The 21,654-nt window shown below is 39.1% G+C and overlaps 2 protein-coding genes across 6 annotated transcripts in view; both read right to left on the reverse strand.

Annotated features, from left to right (window-relative positions):
* Positions 1–21,654, reverse strand: part of LOC128858483 (disks large 1 tumor suppressor protein) — a 157,069-nt gene that overhangs the window by 128,949 nt on the left and 6,466 nt on the right. For all 5 annotated transcript variants that reach the window (XM_054094804.1, XM_054094803.1, XM_054094802.1 and 2 more), the window contains exon 3: positions 3,315–3,439. In XM_054094804.1, the coding sequence (XP_053950779.1) occupies positions 3,315–3,439 (125 nt within the window). The remainder of the gene's footprint in view (positions 1–3,314; positions 3,440–21,654) is intronic.
* Positions 4,860–6,692, reverse strand: LOC128858485 (PCI domain-containing protein 2 homolog). The gene is made up of 4 exons (XM_054094809.1): positions 6,565–6,692; positions 6,262–6,491; positions 5,951–6,191; positions 4,860–5,876 (listed from the first exon to the last, which is right to left on the reverse strand). The coding sequence occupies exons 2-4, from the start codon at positions 6,482–6,484 to the stop codon at positions 5,147–5,149; spliced, it is 1,194 nt and encodes a 397-aa protein (XP_053950784.1). The 5' UTR covers positions 6,485–6,491; positions 6,565–6,692; the 3' UTR covers positions 4,860–5,146.

The following is a 21,654-nucleotide window of genomic DNA, read 5'->3' on the forward strand; positions in this document are numbered from 1 at the left end:
CCATGGCACACGTACAAAGAATGGCCAGTCTTTGCATCTGCGGGGCCCTCAGAACCACACCCACAGATGCACTAAATATCATGCTTAACATTTTACCAATAGAGCAGTACGGTAAGCAAACAACTGCCAAAGCAACTCTCAGACTAAGAGAAATCGGCCTACTCAGAACGAACCAAAGAGGACACTCCTCAATTTTAGAACAATTCCCCTGCATTCCCAACACAACGGATTTCTGTAGGACCAAGGACATCAATTTTAATAAATCCTTCGTCACAGTATTTCCTTCCAAAGAGGAATGGGATAACGGGCTCATTGTTAAGATAAATGACTTAAACATCTACACAGATGGCTCAAAACTGGATAATAAAGTAGGTGGAGGGGTCTACTCCGACAAACTCGGAGTACGCCAATCATTTCGCTTACCTGATCATTGCAGTGTATTTCAGGCGGAAGTCACTGCCATAAAAGAGGGGCTTAAAGAAATAAAAACGAGAGTATTATCCACAAATGAAATCTTCATTTACTCGGACAGTCAAGCAGCAATAAAAGCGCTGGAATCAAAAACGCACTCGTCAAAAACAGTTCTAGAATGTTTTAAACTACTAGATGACGTATCTAAGTGCTACAAGGTGCACCTTATCTGGGTACCAGGCCACAGGAACATTCCAGGAAATTGTAAGGCGGATGAACTTGCAAGAGCCGGTACAACGCTCGATCTCGAACCGGATAAGGCGCTGATACCCATGCCTATAGCCACTTGTAAATTACTTATAGACAGGGAAACCATCAAAAAGGTAAATACAATCTGGCAAAACCTCACAACATGCAAACTAAGCAGACAGACATGGCCGAACTGGAACAGCGGTCGATCGAAGATCTTGCTAAGATTCAACAGGGAATCTATAAGAAAAATGATAGGTGTATTAACAGGTCATTGTTTAATAGGCAGCCACGCTAGAAGGTTAGGACTACCTTACTTCGATTTCTGTAGAAGCTGTCTAAATACAGAAGAAGAGGAAACAGTCAGACACCTTTTATGTGAGTGTGAAAGCCTAGCTATGAGAAAGCTGCGCACTCTCGATACAGCATTTCTAACCGATGTAGCGGATATAGCCCATCTAAAACTAACGAAGCTCTGCTCGTTTATTAAAGCAACCGGATGGTTTGGAAGGGAACACGTAGAGTAAGGATAAGCTCCAGTGGTATCACAATGGACCTGCCGAAGGTCTAAATGTGTCTTACGACAACCACCCTGCCTACCTACCTACCTACCTAGTTTTCAAAATCAAGAAATTCTGTATCTATTCAAATTCTAAAGTAATTATGTGCTATATTATGATCTAAAAGCTATATTTAGCATTCAAATTTCTTGTGTCATTTTGCCCATCATCCCATATTAGGTCCAATTTCGTTGAGTTCTCTAACCCAAAAAAATTTCCTTTTAAAACCGCTTTTGACAGAATATAAGGCTGTCTTTCATTCGTGTATTCGAATGATATACATACGACATATATTTCAAGCGTAGTGATAGAGTATAAATTTGTCCTTGTTGTAATCCTGTATCAAGATATCAAGATACCTTACACTAGAGGGTGCGCAGTCAGGTAATTTGAAAATCTTCTTTATAAAACACAAATAAAATTTATCCATCCATTATATTTATATGTATAATTGGCGCGTACACTTCCGTTAAGTGTTTGGCCGAGCTCCTCCTCCTGTTTGTCGTGTGCGTCTTGATGTTGTTTCACAAATGGAGGGACCTACAGTTTCAAGCCGACTTCGAGAAGCAGATATTTTTTATGAGGAGCTTTTTCATGGCAGAAATATACTCGGAGGTTTGTCATTGCCTGTCGAGGGGCGACCGCTATTAGAAAAAACTTTTTCTTAATTTTGATCTTTCACCGAGATTCGAACCGACGTTCTCTCTCTGAATTCCGAATGGTACTCACGAAAAACCCATCCATTACATCATCAAGTAATCCATGCCCCTACACCTGAGTAGCATAAGAGACCCAATATGTGCAATACAATTTTGAAAAAGCAGATAATATGTAGAGCGAAATAGAAGGCCGCAGCCGAGTGGATTGGTGCGAGACTACCATTCGGAACTCGGAGAGAACGTAGGTTCGTATCTCTGTGAAAGACCAAAATGAAGAAAAAGTTTTTTTTAATAGCGGTCGCCCCTCGGCAGGCAATGACAAACCTCCGAGTGTATTTCTGCCATGAAAAAGAAGCTCCTCATAAAAATATATCTGCCGTTCGTAGTCTGTTTGAAAATCAAGACGCGCGCCGCAAATAGAAGGACGAGCACGACCATAAAGCCAAAAAGGGTGTAAGTTCCAATAATAAATATAATATAAATAGTGGGAACCTGACCTAAAATGAAAGACGTTAAAGAATATATATAAATATAATTACTTGTATAATTGGCGCTTACATCCCTTTTTGGGTGTTTGGCCAAGCGCAATTTAAATTAAATTTTTATAAATATATTTTTGGTTTCTAATTGAATGAAATAAAAAATTTTTTTTGCGTTTGGTAAAAAGTTTAAAGTATTTTTTTTTACAAAAAAATCTAAATGCTGATCTATAAGTACTGATGTCACCTTCGCAATGCACCTTGAGTGAACTATATTTTTACTTAAGCGTAAGGCCTCGAAGCTATCGGTTTATGTTACAATTAGCTGTAAGATTTACTCTTTAAGTAAATTTTTAAAATAAATAAATAAATATTTTTACAAAGCAATAATTATAATTAAAAAATAAATAAATAGTCAAAAATTGTCAATTTGTGGTGCTACCATAATTTTGCAACGGACTATATTTCGGCTCTGAAAATTATTGAACCAACGGTTTACTGTTCTTTTCTTACGATATTCGTGTTTTATACTTCCTGCCGGAGCGGAAATCTCGTTTCTAAACTGAAGTAGATAAAGTGACCGAAAATCCCTTGGAGTAAAAAAGACAAACATAGAGCATTGAAATTAGCAGGGAACGATCGTTATCAATACACTCACAACCTTCTAGTTGTGTCACAAACGCATCATTTTTTTTAATTATAAGAGATATTACTTTCCATCAACTCATCATTAACTGTAGTGAGACCTCAAAGCTGCATGCTAATATGAAATTTACGAAAGTTAAATGTGCAACCACAAAGGCTAGACAACAGCATTTTTTCACACTGGTTTGCAACTCAAGCTTTTGCCAATTGGCAAGTTCACTGGCTTTTTGCCAGCCGGTGGTAGTAAGTATTAAAATTTTGCCGATACTGAAAAAAATAACAACAAACTACTTGGTGGCTTTTTTACTTACGTCAGCGATTTTTATTGCATGGCCATCCTGTTCCCATTTGCTAGCGATTTGCAGGGTTTCCGCTGTCTTCTGTTGTATTGTCTTCGAGTCGTCCAGCAGCGTTAATTCATAGAATTCTTGAATATCTGCAAAATAAAAATACAAAAATTATTAGTTCAGTAGAGTCGTATCCGTTGAATACATACGCATACATATGCACACATATAATTTTATGTACAAAAACAAATTTACACTAAGTAAAATTAAAAAAAATAAAGATAAATATACCTAAATCCAAGTTTAGATTCCGATCTGAATAGGATTAGATTACTAAACCAGCACTTGGTAGAGAAAAATGTGAGTTACTCCAGAGCTAAGAGCCAAAAGTTGTGGACCAAGCTGATAACTGCAACAGGTGGGGTAATCTTTTAACCAACTACTCAAAGAGATAGATTTGTAACTCCTTGATATGTTCAGTTCGAGGAGATTACCGATAATGCGGTCGTTTTTGTTGTAACAGTTTTTAACAGAGACGGTTTGTTTATAAGTTGCCGCCAATATAACCCAACGGTGGGTCTAACAGGCGAGCTGTTTCGACATTCAGGACAAAACAGGAAAGGTGTTTCAGATGAGTTTATTTATAGGTGCAGGAAAAAAGATGATGTATTAGTGAAACGCAGAAGACATGAATATTGTTTTATCGGTGTAAATTTAGGATAAGTAGGACTTTCACTTCCTACAGTATCAGTACGTGCTAGTGTAAAAGGGGGTTTCTTGTTGTTATTGTTGTTGTAGCAGCATAAACATTCTCCATATATGTACGGTGAATGCTGCTGGAGTGACAGCCCTTGGCCGTATATAAATCCGGGTCGTTCCGGTAACGTAGAATCAACTGCCGTGGGTCTCTCGAGGCAACTAAATCTGTGCATCGGGATCAAAATACTGAATTTATGGTTCTTTATCGAGTAAAATCAAAGTTATTCCGGCAGGTACAACCTAATGTCTTGTGAATGTCGTTATTCCATTGTTTTTGTTGTAACACCATACACTCGCCGGAAAGTTTAGGGGAAGTGGCAATTCTTAACCAGCTATAAGTCCGAGCCATTCCGGTAACGTATAATCAACTGTCTGGGAAACGTCTACCGATATTCCCAAAACTGAAGTTACTGTAGGGTGTATTTGTGAATTGTGTCAGTGTATTCAATGATACAGCTGCGGGCAGGTTTAGGACTGCTTGGCTTCCAGCAGTAAATGCTGTTCGGAGACACCAGAAGTCCGGTGAGTGGTGTTTTGGCAAATCCTATTAGATCCCAGCAACTAATTGGGCACCGCGTTGTTTAAAACTGGGCTCTCGATCGCTTTTTATGTTGCCATCTACGAAAGTGACTCCCAGTAATGTGGGTTGACTTAAATCGGAATTTTTGCGTGATGATCCGTTACTTGATGCATCCCATTACCGTTGTTTTGGTCGAGCGAAAATTCAGTAGTTTCTTATAATGGAGCTAGGTGAAACCTAGATGTAACCCCTTACTTTTGGTACTACTCTAGTTCACAAGCGTCTTTCAATTAGGATTAAAAGCATATTTCTTGCATTGGATATTTCATAATTTGTTATTGCATTTCTGCAGTAAGAAATAGCTAATCTTATTTATTTGCTTTTTTTTCTTTCTTTCTTACAGTTTTATGCCATAATTATCAGTTCAGAAGTTCTATTAGCGGAATTCGATGCATATCTAACATTTAATACAATAAAATACATTCGAATAGCGTACCATAGTTTTTGGTATACAAATGATTTATAAATAACTTAAAGATCCTGGTGCGTGAGGCTCTGCGCCACACATCAGCCGCTCCTAGGAAACTGTATTGAGTGGTGGAAATGGATTCTGCTTCGACACCACCAGCTTATTGTGACTGTACGATATGTATCCCTTGATTTTACCCTCAAAAATTAAATTCGCCACTATGCAATGCGTTTCATCGATGCTCATGTCTGTTTCGCCAACAAACTGCAATGCCGCCTGAAATGCGCGCAAATCCAATTGATGTGTCTGCTTAATTATATATACACGCTTGAAGAGATTGCGATAAACAATGAACTTCAATTTTTCAACCAGCAAATAAATGCCACATTTGATAAAGAATATCTCATGACGCTGTATAACTTCGTCGAACTTGCGAACATTGCCCTCTTTAAGCGCCACAGCAAGTTCATGAAACTGTAGTAGGTCAAAACGTTCGAGGTTATGCTGCTTGGGCAAATAGCCAAGTAGCATTTTTACCGGTACTAAGTAGATCAGTATTAGCCGCTTGTTGCGTGGAAAATTGCGTGGGCAGTTGCGCAACGCAAATGAGAGAAATTCATCAGCGCTCTTGTAGTCCGAGTCAAACATTGCTTTTCGTCCTACAAAATATTTATACGTAATCTGTTCTGGCAGTGGAAAGGATTCTTTGAAGGTGCTACTATCGATGGCGCGTATCAATGGCTTACACAAATGCAATTTGTTGATGCGAAAGTAAACTTTGAATAACTGATTAACAAGATTGAGCATGCCAAGGCGTTTGGTGTCATCATCGGAAGATCTAAAAAACGAATGTAAGGACAAAAAATTAAGACTTTCGAGGAATAGAAGACTTTGTAAGGCAATAAAACATACCTATTATCGGCCGCGCATACACGGAAGCAGCTCATAAGGCAGTCGGCAGCCTTTTCAAGAATTTCACCTGGCTTGTTACTACTGCCAAGTTCTTCACACTTCTGCGCTAGTATACGTAAATCCAAGCAGGTTGTGTACATAATAGGCAGACACCAGTTCTCTTCCTTCAGCTGTTGCAACATCTTCACTACGGACTGGATGCATTGTGATTGTTGGCGATATGCTTGCATGAAGTCCCGTGCTACAAAAAACATACAGTTATTGAAGGGCGAAACAAGAAAAAATACACCGTGTATAAACTCTCTACTCACTTTCCAAACCTAAGTAATACAGCACTTTCAGATGAACGCAGACAATTTCATCAATAGGCGGATCCAGCATACGCTCCACTGTATTCTCTGGACACTCGACATATAAATTACGATTCATTATATGTTTGTCTTTGAGTGAAATAAAAGATGCCAATGTTTCGCCATCTGCCGCAGACCAGGCGCGCTGCACACCACTAAGATAATTTTGCAGAGTGCCGAACATGCCAACACTGGGGAAGAGAACGAGCAAGTTTCAAACTGATTTTTGAGAATTTAATTGTAAAATTGTTACTGCTTGCTTACCTTAATGAATCTTTATTGTTTTAGTGATATATTTCATAAAAAAGGAGACCGTTGAATATTTCGCCAATAATTTAATAAACGTTTGACACTTTTGAGATGACTACACACACACATACATGGCACTGTCAAATTCCATGGCATAAAAATCGATAAACAGGGAAAAAACAGTGAACACTTATTATGGAGTGAAGAGCAAAGGCAGGCAACACTGTACAGTTACATTTGCACTGCTTTACCGACAACTACCTTTGCGTATGGTAGTTCAAATGAAAGGCGAGAAGAATTATTTTTGTATAGTCAGCATCTTTTTTGCACATCCGGATACCTTTTATTTTCTAGATCAGTGTTTCCTTATTTAAATTTGTATGAAATACAAGTTTATGGCTAGAATATGAGGTAACTCAAGTGTATGAATTTGAAGCAGGTATCCTTAATGCCATAAATGTTTGCCTTGCTCGGCATATTAATAACACCGAAAAACACAGTATTCATGTTAAGATAGATATATAAATAATGACAATTTTGGATACCAACTTAATTGTTATTGAACACTATTAAATGCTTACAGACAATGGTATACAAACTGAAATGATGGCTATACAAAATCGACCTGGAACATAAAGCGCGCGCTGTACATACACACCTGCATACATATAGTATGCATATAGTATACATATGTATACATGAAGTGCGTTTCGTAACTATTTTTTTCAACTCTTATTTAAATGGGATGAAAATCCACAAAGCGGCAGGGTATTTCACCGTCTATGATAACTGTATGTAAGGAATGCTAAAATTCAATGTTAGCTTCTTTAATAAACGAAAGCAAATTTACTATGTCCCTTTTCATTTGCATGTGATAACACTGATTTAAAGCCTTTATAGTTAACGGATAGTTTATATTTACTCCTTATTGGATTAAATCTGGCACAATGAAAAAATGAAAATCTTGGTGTATAAAGAGTTTACCTCTCCGCACGCACATAGCTCTGCATCAATGGTCGCCGTGTGGCATTATTTGTTTCTTATATACCTTTAATAATGTTTTATGGAAATATAATTCATTCCACTACAAAAACTATATAAATCTAGGTTTCAAACTTGCAAGCTTTAAAAAACATTCAGCAAATTTTCATAAAATTTCAAACCTTTTAAACAGAATTTTTAGAAAAATTTCCAGCGTGCAGTTTTATATATACTTGTATACATACATATATATAATTAGCCTTCACACCCTTTATTGGGTATTTGGCCAGCTCTTCCTCCGATTTGTAGTGCGCGTCTTGATGTTTTTTTAAACAAATGGGACTTTCAGTTTTATGCCGTCTACGAATGGTATATGGTGTTTTATTAGGAGCTCTTTCATGCAGAAATACGGTCGGAGGTTTGTCATTGTTTGCCGAAGGGCGACCGCTATTAGAAAAAAACTTACTTCATTTTGTGTTTCATGCACAAAGTTTCGAACTTATGCACTTCCGAATGGTAGTCACGCACCAAGTGATTACCCAGCTGACTTAAAAAGTCCCAAAATTAGGTAGTAATTATTTTGTACATACATATTTACATCTAGTGTGCAGCCTGCGACTATTAAATACATCTCTGTGAATACTTTGTGCAATTATAGATTGGTTTTGTTTCGTTTGCGTTCATTTTACTGTGCAGCGGAGTCAAAGAAATATTACTGTTTTTCTAAAGGATGCATAGAACCAAATATACAGAAACCGTTTAACTTCACAATATTTTGCAAAAACTGAATAATAACGAAAATAATGCGTTTAGCTTTTTAGAAAGGGTAATAATGGGATTATTAGGGATCAAGTGAGATTTAACTCTCCGTCGGACGCCTTATTTAAAACCTTCGGTTGGGCTCCCGAGTCTGGCCTTTTTACGTTCTGTTCGAGGATCCTTTTTAAAAGGTTATATCCATAAATCGATACAAAATTAAATTCTAGGAAGCAACCTGGAAGCTCAAGTCGTTAGCTATAGTAGAAATATGTTAAATTCACGTCCAAAGTCGAAAAAGTCTGGCCAGTCACGGGTGCCTAACGGAAGATTAAATTCTACTGAGTCTGAAAACATACATTATATTTGAAGTTGTTTTATACATGATATATTCGATAAATTAATTGCACTTTAGGCCGAAATGTTAAAACCTTAGCCCCCGTGAAGAGAATCCGACCATCTGCAATAGTAATTTCTTCGCCAAAGCTTCACCCTTTTTCATTTTGTTTTAATTAAAAAAATTCCATTGGCTCAGTTAGAAAAAAAACAATAACTGAAACCAAATAAATAAAAATTATGCTTTTTCAAATTAATACGAACACACATCTATACATATATGTATGTATAAGTATAGTATACATAAGCAGATATGCATAAATAGGCGCCGTATAGCATAAGTGGCATTTAAAAAATTAAAAATGCAAAAGTGTTTGCAAGAGGCAATGGCGGGCAATAGCCAAAGTACAACATTTTCGTAACCAAGAAAAAATACCAATCTAAATAAAGCACAGTATTTTGTTAGAAAACTTTTTGTTTGTAAAAAGTATTTTAGTGAATCTTATTTAGTAGTATTTACGTTGCTCTTCGACTTTTTTTGCTTTAATAAGCAATAGGCTATGTAATCGCCGGGCCAGCTGACACAATCAATCTCAGCAGTGCATCACGCAAATGGGAAGACACTAGCAAAGATTTTTACGTATATGTACTTGGTCCGTAAACGTATAAATCTGTGGAAAGCTACCTTTTTTCATGAAATCGTGTCAGTTCATCGTTCTCTTCTATGGAACTGGGCAGGTTATAATTTTTGAAAATAATAAAAACAACGAAAAAAATTACTTATGTTTCGAAAATTTTTACTAGGAGATGTAGTAATGGGCTAAATTATTCTTCAAATTAAATGAAAGGGGAAACCAAATGCATATGTCCATCAGGATTTTGTGCAAGAATGATAAGAAGCAATATTATGCAGATTAAAGTGAAGTTTTGGGAGTCATTTTTGCGTGGCGTAAGCTGGGATGATCTCTCTCATAGAATTGGGTGCAAGGAATCAACATATCGACCTCGTACGAGTATAAACGAAAATGAAAAGTTAAGTTAATGTAAACACGGTAATGAATTAAAAAGACAATTGTGTTAGTCCAACAACTGGACTAATGGAATAATCGAATAATGTTATCATGATAAAAAAATGGAAGGTAGTTCCACTCAATGATTTTTGTCGCTATGTTAGCCATTTGACAGAAGCATACCCACAGTTGTTGATTAAAAACGTCAAACCTATTTCTCCAATAGAGAAATAGTGATCTAAGCAGATATCTTTGCCAAGATAAACAGAGGCAAACTCATTGTGCCCACATATAGCTACTCGTGCATCGATGACGTCGTATAACCAACCAATACTCAGAGTGAAATGGTGACCATCCGCATTACATTAATACGCTGTTCCAACATGATTAAACTTATGTGGATCTCCGGACACGTAGGAATTGCCGGCAATGAACACACTGAGTACCATCTATTACAACGATAATTGAGCGATGTACAATTAATGTATACTTTTCTGAAAGAGGTTGATCTTCTGGATGAAATTGTTCAGGTTTGTGACGTGTAGTAAGAAAATCTTCCCCAAAGTGTAGTGCCACAACGGACGCTTATATTGTTCGGATGAGATCTGTGGAGCCGTAAAGTTTCCGTTTGTTGTGCTAGATGGTTGCATCAGCGCATTACGCGAAGTTGAGACCGTGAAGGCTAAGTGGTCCTTCATTTGTATGCATTGAAGAATTTTTCAAAGGAGAAAAGTGTTTTTCTTGTAAGCTGTGTAACCCAGTGATCATAAAATCGTCAAATGAGTGCAAATTTAACAAAAAAAAAAAAAACAGGAATCATTATGAACATACAAAAGTTTGAAAAAATAATTTAAAAATTCACAAACTGCGACGTGTGAGCAGATAACCTTCCTAAGACATATAGGCTGTTTACGCAAATAGAAAATATTTGTCTTTATCCTAAATAAAACAAATAATAAATCCTCCATATTTTGGATAATAATCCCAAACAATCTTTATACCGACATAATTTCCACAGCTATACATAGAAAAATGAATGACGGCTCGCAACATGCATTGGCTTGTCGTGAAATGTTGCAAGCAACATTGATTATCAAATGAGAAGTAATGAAGAAATGGAAACTACGCCTATTTCTTGGTAAATTCGTGTATCTCGAAAACGACTTAATAAAATGGGTAACACATATTGCTTCCGACCTCATTTAGATTCGACATAAATATTATTGAGATCGGATAAAAACTACATCCATTTTTTATATGCAACAAGCCCTTTATCATTCCAAAAATTAATACTCATCCCAAACTAAATTTAACTAAAATGTGCTCGGATATATAAAAAGCAGTATAGACCGGATTCAGCATTATAAATTGATATTTCTGATAGAACTTCTCCATAAGTGTAAAAAGCGGCCGAATAAGTTCAGTAACAAATTATCTATATACGGCTTTAGATTTAATTATAACAGGTGGCGCAAAAGTAACCTTGCGATGTTTTTTGGCTGTAATTAAAAAAAAAAGAAAAACTTTGATTCTTCTTGTGGATTATTTTTATTTGGTCTTTTAATTTTTTTTACATCAAGTCGAGAATATGATGTCATGTAAATGGCCGCCGCCACAGTTGAATGCCATTTGAGCCCTTTTTATGGCATTTTCCATCACTTAGGCCAAAACTTCCGGCGATAGGTCCTCACATTCTTGACGGATATTGTCTTTAAGAGCTGCTAGAGTCTGAGGCTTGTTGACATAAACCCGCGACTTCAAAAAGCCCTACAAAAAGAAGTCTGGAGCGGGCAAATCAGGCGATCTTGCTGGCCAGTGCAAATCGCCAAAACGGGAGATTAGGCGCCCGGGAAATGTATCCTTCAGCATATCGGTTGTGGCACGCGCAGTGTGTGCTGTTGCACCGTCCTGTTGGAACCACATGTTTTCCAATCCCAATTCATCAAGTTGCGGCAAAAAGAACTCATTGATCATTGCTCTGTAGCGCTCACCATTCACAGTAACCGTTTGGTTACACAGTCACACCATACAGTGACTTTGAACGGGTGTAATGGCTCTTCGTGGGTTACACGCGGACTTTCAGTGCCCCAGAAGCGTAAATTTTGCTTATTTACGTACCCGCTAAGATGGAAATGGGCCTCATCACTCATGATTATCATCTTCCTCTTGGTGGTGATTAAGGATGGCTTGAGCATATGTTAGACGCGATTGGCGGTCAGCAGCTAACAGCTGATGCACGGTCTGGACTTTGGACGGAAACATCTTTAAATCTTGTACCAAAATTCGCTGTAAAGACCGTCGACTGATACCCATTTGCGTGACACGTCGTCTGGTCGATGTCGACGGCGCTTCCATGACATCCTCGGCTACAGCAGCAATATTCTCTGCAGAACGGCTACTCCGGGGTCTGCCACGCCTGGCAGCATCTCGTGTTGTGCCAGTCTCTTCGAGGCGAGCGGCTAAACGTCGCAGTGTTTTACCAGTAGGCGTTGGACGGCGAGAAAACTGCGACGAAATTCACCGACCGATTATTGGTCAAATAAATAGTCAGCAAAGTCAGCAATATTCCGCGTTCTGGAGCAGTGTAGCGTAACATTGTTTATTAACGTGTATTTCGCATGTTTTTACTACACAAATGTCAAAACAGAACTGACATTAGGGGCCAATCGCAAAATTTATAGCATTTTCTGATAGGAAGATTACTTTAGCGCCACCTGTTTGTTTTGTGATGTGCGTCTTGATGTTGTTCCACAAATGGAGGGGCCTACACTTTTAAGCCGACTCCGAACGGTGGATATTTTTATGAGGAGCTTTTTCATGGTAGAAATACACTTTGCCATTGCCTGCCGAGGGGCGACCGTTATTAGAAAAATGTGTTCCTAATTTGATGTTTTCACCGAGATTTGAACCTACGTTCTCTCTGTGAGTTCCGAATGGTAGTCGCGCACCAAACTATTCGGCTACGGCGGCCGGTCATTTAAATATAAATATAATATATTACATACATAATAATACATATAAATTTAATTACCTCTTGTAATATACAAGGTGGCGCAAAATTAAGCATCCAGTTTTGTTTTTAAATAACTTTTTTACTAAATAAAAAAATATTTTGAGTGATGCTTGTCTGTTTGTATCACTAGTGACAGATATGATTGACGTACCACGCAATTTACGAAAATTATAAATCTTTCGAAAGGGTGACCAAGTTCACCGCATCTGGTAAAATTTGAAGTGAAATTTTTGAACATTTTCGGCATATTTTCTTGTTTGCTCTAAAAGAAGGGAATGATGATTACGAACATAAGTCGATCGATCAATCAGTGGAATGACGTCAATGAAATCATAGAAAAACTTAAGAAAGACCAAATTTGAATCTAATCTTAAAAAAGTAGATACACAAAATTTCAGGCATGTGCTTTATATCATAAAGTCAAAAGATGAATCACTTCTTTGGGTAAGTTTATGTTTTGTGGCGGGAGAAAATAAATTTAATGCATCCACTTTAAACTGAACCCCTGCAACTCTTCCCTTTAAACTGTCCGTGCTCCCTCAGCGAAGAATGACAGCCAAGGGCACTTAAGCAGATGCATAACAAAGCTAATGCACAATTAAAGGAATAATTTGTACTATGTTGTTGTTGTTGCTATTTCAACTTTTGTGCTTCACTTAGCAACGAGTAGCAGTAGGGAAATGCACAAGAGTGCTTCTATAACACAGTGGAACTTGTTTAAAAATAACCTAGGTACTACACACGATCCCTCGATGCCTAAGTAGTGCCTATGAGTGTCCTCGGCAAAAGTGTATACAAGTGTCTGCATATGACGCATACAAATGCATGCATCTTTTATTGTAAGCAAGAACACGCTCATACCCGCTGTAATTTGTACAGTATGTATGTTTCAACAGCCTCAGATTTTCCCCTTTTCCATGCAATAGACACAATTGATATGACAGTTTAACGGGAACCTGTGTATCGGCTACAAAATGCATGAAGTGCCTTTCATTCGACAGCACAGGCCATAATGACAGAAAAAAGAAAAGTTTCCTGTTAAGCAACACAGTTGAATAGCTGCGCTGCGCTGCATATTCTGACTGGTTGATATTGATAAGGACATTGGTTGACTGTGATGAAATGTAGGTGTACGTAGTGACTTCAACGGCATGGCTGTATATGCATTTGTACATACACACATTAAGCACAGCTCCCCACCCACAAGCAATCACTATACAATCATGCCTACATTCACCAAATTATTGTTAGTATACCTATGGCATAGGCAAGAACTGTTGCTATGTGTGCATAAATATTCTACATTTACTTGTCTGTGTGCCACGACTATGACCTAAGTCATGACACACTTTCAAAGTCCAAGATAGTGTCTAATATTTACATTATAAAGTCATGTATGAAATGTATTGAATAGAAAATCATAATCAGCAACAGGCAACATCTTATAGAGGGATTATAAAATGTGTGTATGCATATGTTACCTTCGTCATTGAGTGGGTGCGTAGGGTATTTATATAAAAAAAGATGAGCACCATGGCTCAAGAAATCTAGAATCAGAGAATAATTATTAATCGCGGCATGACATAGCTTCCAATATGTTTTACCAAACCTTCTCAGTTCTTTACTGTTTATTAGCTCATTGATGCTTACCATTAGTTGATTTAGTTAAGCTCTTGAATACTACGGTAAGTAAGCCACAGTGTAAAGAATATTATTTACATATATGTACGTATATATATATGTCATCTTAGGACCATGCAAGTAAGATATATAACCCTAGGAGCTTAGGGTTTGTTAGAGCCACCAAGAACCACTGCAATATATACATAAAGGGTGTTTTTTTTAGAGGTTAGGTTTTCAAGTTGGCACTACTTTTTTCGTAGATGGTCTTTTTGACAGCTGTCACTTGATTTATGCTCAGTTTGGTTTGCCATTTCATAATGAATAGACTTACACCTGAACAACTTTGCAAATCGTGCAAATTTGGGCCCAAAACGAGATGGCCACCGATCCCGATTTTCACAAGAAAATTTTGTTCAGCGATGAAGCTCACTTTTGGTTGAATGGGTATGTCAATAAGCAAAATTGTCGCATTTGGAGTGAACATAATCCACAAGCCATTGCTGAGACGCCGTTACATCCTCAAAAACTCACTGTTTGGTGTGCTCTATGGGCAGAGGGAATCATTGGTCCATATTTCTTTAAAAATGAAGCCGGCCATAATGTTACAGTCAATGGAGAGCGCTATAGAGCCATGATTAATGACTTTTTCGTACCAGAATTGGACGATGTTGATGTGGACGACCTTTGGTTTATTCGGCGCGTTATTGCTGACATACGGCCCCAATTGCTGCAAAAAGTGGTCGAAAATTGGCCCTCTCGGCTGGAATTTATTCGAGCCAGCTGCGGCGGCCACTTGTCCGAAATAAAGCTAAATTCTTGCCCGAAATAAAGCTAAATTTATAATAAAGCTAAATTCTTGGCCATAACATTAAATTATATACGTTTTATTTCATCTTGGAAACCTAACCTCTAAAAAAAACACCCTTTATATACTTGATACTCTCTCAATACTCAACACTAAAAAACTATCTGAGACGATTCATATTATTTCATAAAGAGGTTGACTAATAATAAATATCTGAATACAATTTATATTGATATCACATCACATCTGGAAGGGTGCACATACATAAGGTAAAGTGGGGTACCTGTGACTATAGGGCAGCATTAACTTTAACATTTTCTGTGTCAAAATGATTTAAAAACTTCGCAAACTAATATAATAACACGTGCTTATATGTAGTTTGGCAGTTCTCCTTAACACGTTCCCTGTCCGCTGAGCCACATATGGTTCAGTAAACGTGCGCATGATAAGCACTGATACGTTCCTGAGCCATATGTGCGTCAGGGGGTATATGAACCACTTGTGTTTCATGAACGTGCAGAAGCAAAAATGCCCCTCTACGCTCATGGACCATATGTGTTTCAGGTAGAAATACCCTACATCCGTTTTTTTTTATTATTATTACTAAAGCTATCCTATGACTACAAAAAAACAAATTATTCAAAAAACTTGGACTTGTCGGTCAATTTTGCATTTTTGTATTGGGACAGGGAACGTGTTAAATGCTCAGCGGAGCAACACGTGTTTCAGTGATTTTCGATTGGGTGATGTAATTTTTATGTATCGCTACGTAAGCATTTTTTGAAGTAAAAGCAATTGTTTTCTAAAGGCTAAAGTTATTCACTGGTGCTTCGAGATTTCAATTTTGAGAAAAAATCGGTAAGTAACAATAAGTTTTTAAGAATAAAATAATCAAAACAATGAATGTAGATAAAGTCATTTGGGACACATTTGACTTTTGAGTGTGGGGTACTTTTGACGAATGCCAAATGTGCACCATGTTATAATTATGTTAATATGTTTGGTAACTGTAAGTAATTTGGCTTATTTATATATGACTTTTGAACAACATTAATAATGCGGATGGAACGTCAAGGTCCACTTAAACTTTCGGTGGACTCTACTCGTAGTAATAGTCTTTCGGATGATGAATTATTGTACAACACTAAATATTCATCGCGTCAACTCTTCACAAAGAAACTCGAAGAGCAGCTTGCTCACTATATAAAGAAATTTGCATTTTACGCATACGGCTTGTCATACCAGACATTCAGAAAGTTTGTTTATGATTATGCTAAAATAAATCAGATCAACGTTCCAGTTGGATGGAATGTTACTAAAGAAGCAAGTAAGTACAGGCTTTATGTTTTTCTCAAAAGAAACCCAACTCTTTCATTGCGAAAGCCAGAGAAAGTAAGCCTGGTCAGACTTTCGGGCTTTACAAAATCAGCTGTAGAAGAATTTTACTCAAACCTCAGGGGAATTTAATATATAAAAAATACTCCTTCCAGCCAAAGGATATATAAATATAACTTAGATGAAACTGGAGTAACTGCGGTCTTAGAACCTCCTAAGGTAAGTATTTCAGTTCATCTGAGACAAAACACATAGTATCTAGCTAGAAAATGTATTATAGTTCATCGGTTTCCTCCTTTTTTTTTAATAGACTCTTGCTCGAAAAGGTCTTAAGCCCCCTCAGCAGAGCGTGGAAGCGTAGTCACCATGATTGGGATTGTACGTGCCAGTGGAAACCATTTGCCCCCGGTGTATGTGTTTCCTCGTATACGATTCAACGAAAGGTTCACATATTGATCCCTCCCAGGTTCTTTGGCTCTGAACTCAAAATCTGGCTGGATGTTGTTGTTGTTGTTGTTGTTGAAGTGGTTGAATATTTCCACTGAAATACTCCTAATTAGTGCTGGCTGGATGACTTCAGAACTATTTATCGAAGTAATCGTTCAAAAGATAAACCCATTCTCGTTTACATTCATGTCATTGTAGTCTCGAAAGCATTAACTTTTGCAGAGATAATGGAATTTTGATGCTTGACACCTCATACCTCGTACCGTTTGCAGCCCTTAGATGTGTCCATATTCGGACCATTTAAACAACTTTGCCGAAAGAGCTTCAACGATTTTACTGTTTCAAATATCGGAAAACAAATAACTATTTAAGATGTGGCAAAAGTAACGAATCATCCTTTCCAAAGGTCATTCTCGACAGAAAATATATTGAAAGGGCTTAAAAGTACAGGTATTTATCCCTTTAGGTAAGGTACCCCTCCAGCGGGCCACATTTGACAAATTGGCTATTTTTTAAAAAGAGGCCGAATAAGGTTTTTACACTGGACAGTTAAATATTAAGTTTAAATTCTAATAGTTACGACCAATTTTTAAAATCTACGTTTTTCTCGAAAAATATGCGAGAAATATGGCTTCGCAAAAAAGTTGTCACAGGTGCCCCACTTTCCCCTATCACATGTACATACATATAGTATGTGACTTTTTGTTTTTTTACAAATTCTGCTGTATTGCAAACAAAAAGTAGCGCATATGTTGCAATAGCTAATATTCAAAATGTCCCTTGAGTCCCAAAATCTAATAAAAAAACGTTCAGACTTAATTCAACAGTGATACTTGGCTTATTTTGACCGTGATATTAAACATCGAGAAAATTCGTGGGCGTTTAAGGTGTGCTCTTTAAGCTGTTATACAAATTTGAACCGTTAGTCCAAGGAAAAAATTAAAAAATAACATTTGGTATGCCAATCTTATGAACTGATTTCGATTTCTATTTTTGTCTACCGCAATTAAATGGCTTCGGCTGATTCGGGCGAAGGCGGGGCAGACACACAGGAAGTGGTCCGCCGTCTCATCCTCCTCTTCACAAGCTGGGCAGAGTACACTGTCTGAGATGCCCAACCTTTCCATGTGCTTTGCCCACAGAAAGTGGCCCGTCATCAGTCCAACCAGCCGTCTGCACTCCCCTCTGCTTAATGACAGAAGGGTTTGCGACAGTCGATCGGACATGACAGGTAACATCAGTTTTGTCCATCTGCAGCCTCTCTCAGCCTGCCAAGCTCGCTTGTGGGTAGTAGTTACCCATTTGCTAACCGTGACCGTGACTGCCGCAGAGGGGAGTGGCAAAGCGGGCTCTGGGCCAAAGAAGTTGGCTTTAGAGCCCATCTTAGCTAAGGAGTCAGAGGTCTCGTTACCCGCGATTACAGGCTATTATGTCTACCGACATAGTTCAGCCTGGATTTACAGGACTTCACTACCCCTGATGTGGTTTGAGGGCTGTCTAAGGCCATAAGCGCTGCTTGGCTGTCGCTGCAGACACAAATAGATCTACCTCTCCATCGTTTTTCCACAACAAAGTTCATCGCTTCTTGAACTGCATACACCTCCGCTTGAAACACAGATGCATGCATTCCAAGAGCAAAGTGCAGTTTTGTCCCGCTGGATTCCACGTAGACCCCAGAGCCGGAGCCATGCTCGGTCCTGAAGCCATCCGTAAAAATGCGAAAACAGTGTTTGCCGAGCTCATTTTCTGAGTCTTCCCACAACTGAGCCTCTGGTAGCACTACACTGTATCTCTTTTCAAGTACGACTCTTGATGGCATTGAGTCAAGGGGCATGGAGAGAATCGTTGGATCGATGTCCATGCCTTCTCTGTGTTCCAATGCCGGACAAGGGCCGTACCAGTTCCCACTGTGTTTCAGTCTGCACATGGCCTTCAAGGCCTCTCCTCGGATGAAAGCATCAAGTGGTGGTAAACCAATCAGAGCATCTAGTGCCGGGCCTGAAGTAGTCGGAAAAGCTCCGGTGCAACAGATGGCCACAGTGCGTTGTAGTCTCGATAAGGTCCTCCTGACTCCCACTAGGGATAGTCTACTCATCCAGACCACTGATGCATAGGTGATAATGGGTCTTATCATAGCCGTGTAGATCCATAGGACCTTGCTAGGAGAGAGACCCCACGTTTTCCCAAAGACACCTTTGCACTGCCAGAAAGCTGTCAGCGCTTTGGATGTCTTTGTCTCAACGTGTGATTTCCATAGGAGCTTACTATCGAGACCTTTTCCATCTACTTTTAGCGATGTTGAAAAATATGCATGGAACGCTAAGAAGTCTGCCGAATTTCGCGATAAAATAAAAGCGTAGTTGGACTTCTATTATGATCTGTTCAAATTTCATTTTCCTCACTCACATTTGAATTAGAGATAAGGTTCGGATGGTGACGAACACGGAAAACGCTTTCATTAAGAAGCAGCTGTATTCGAAACGAATTACCAATGAAATTGTAAGCTCACTGTGCTCGCAGATTATTGCTGGAATCTTATGAGATATGATCCTGAATTGTAGTGAAAGAGAAAAGCTGCACCACAAAACGATTGCCGCTTCAATCGAAACATCAATAAAAGGCGAAATGAGTATTTTAGTCTTTAAGAAAATGCGATTTTAGACTTGGCTTTTTATCTGGGAACTGAGATGGGATAGAAAATGTTATTTACACATTCTAATATCAATATATACCTGTATTTATATAATTTCGCGTACATCCTTTGTTGGATGTTTGGCGGAGTTTCTCCTCCAAATTGTAGTGTGCGTCTTCATGTCTTTCCATTTATTGGTTTTTTAAGAGGGGCTTTTTCATGCAATGGAAGGTTTGCTAATGACTATTAGAGGCGACCGATATTCAAAAAAACCTTTTTTCTATCATTTACTGTTTCACGCCAGTGCATCTCGAAATGGAAATGCCAAGGAATAATAATCAAATACTGGCAGCGCAGATAAAATCAAAAATGGGAAATTTTTTGAGTAGTATAATCTGTTGTGATATTACCAAGTTTTATTTATTTATTTATTAAAATGAAATACATGCCACATTTTTGTACAGAACGTGATATTTGAAGAGTATCCACAAAATGCTTAGCGACAGAACTGTCACGGCAGAGTGGGGCGGTATCTCCATCCACCGGCAGGTGAGTAGAGGCACTCCGCAAGGTGGGGTTCCTCACCATTCCTCTGGGTTGTTGTTCTAAATGACCTGTTGGAGGAGCTGGTGAAGGGGGGCTGCAGGGTAATTGCCTACGCGGATGACGTGGCACAAATTGTTAGAGGAAAATTTTTGGACACTCTGTACAACTTGATGCAGGGATATCTGAATGCAGTTGTTAGATGGGCAACTGATTGTGGCCTGTCGGTGAATCCTCTTACGACGGAGTTCGTCCTATTTACGAGGAAATATAAAATACCCAGAGCTCAACCTCCCTCACTAGGGGGCACTACTCTGTTGCTTTCTGATAAGGTGAAGTACCTAGGTATTATCCTTGACAGCAAGCTTACATGGAAGCCCAATATTGAGGAAAGGGTGAGGAAGGCAACAATCGCCTTGTATGGGTGCAAGGGCGCAATTGGCAAAAGACGGGGCCTATCGCCTAGAGTTGTTTTCTGGCTATATAATACTATTGTAAAGCCGATCTTGTTATATGGAGTCATAGTCTGGTGGAACTCACTAGAGAAGACGACATTGGTGAAAAAGCTGGAAAGAGTTCAGAGGTCGGCACTCATTGGAATCGGTGGGGCGCTTCGAACGACTCCTACTCTGGCGCTCAACGCAATGTTAAATGTGGTACCCGTAGATATCGCAGGCAGAATTGCCACTACACGTACCGCAATCAGACTGAGGGGCTGGAGCTATAAGCTCAACCTCACTTATGGGCACTCAAGCATTCTTAGAAGCTTTGAGTTCATCCCTCTGTCAACAGACCAGTGTATACCCTCGTTTAGCCCAACCGGAACATTCTCCACTCCCATCCCGTCAAGGGAAGAGTGGACGGAGGGCTACACTTGGGGGCAGGGCCTGGTGAACTTATTCACGGATGGATCGAAGTTGGAAGGAAAGGTTGGCGGAGGAGTCTTTTGCGAAGGGATCCCCATCAGACTAAAATTCAGGTTACCGGATCACTGCAGTGTGTTCCAGGCAGAGGTAGCCGCAATCACGGAGGCAGCTGATTGGCTGCTCAAATGCGTACTAACAGTCAAGAAAGTAAATATTTACTCTTTCAGCAAAGCGGCAATAAGGGCCCTCGGGTCTATGACGGTGCATTCGGAAGTGGTCAAGGAATGCTTGACCTCACTTTCGACTGCGTCCGAATTTTTTGACATCAGCCTCATCTGGGTTCCCGGTCACAGCGACATTGCGGGGAACTGTGAGGCGGATGAGCTGGCCAGACAAGGGACATGTGAGGTGATTTCCCCGCGGAGGGAGAAAATTGGGATCCCCCTGACTACCTGCGGTCTGCTCCTGGAAAGATGGGCATCGCGCCGACTCAGCGAGCGCTGGGCAAATACACAAACGTGCTAAGTCGCGAAATCCTTCTGGCCACGTGTGGACCGAAGGCGCTCGGGCGAGCTTCTGAGGCTGACAAAATATCAGCTCTCCAATGTAGTGGGTTCTCTCACAGGACACAATGCGCGAGGAATGCATGCTGTGAGACTTGGAATCACCTCGAGTCCTTTTTGTGCTGGATGTATGGAGGATGAGGTGGAATCATCTCAGCACCTTCTCCTTAGCTGCCCTGCTCTGGCGGGGCTAAG

The sequence above is a fragment of the Anastrepha ludens genome, chromosome 3 (assembly GCF_028408465.1).
Source record: "Anastrepha ludens isolate Willacy chromosome 3, idAnaLude1.1, whole genome shotgun sequence".
Classification (NCBI taxonomy): domain Eukaryota; kingdom Metazoa; phylum Arthropoda; class Insecta; order Diptera; family Tephritidae; genus Anastrepha; species Anastrepha ludens.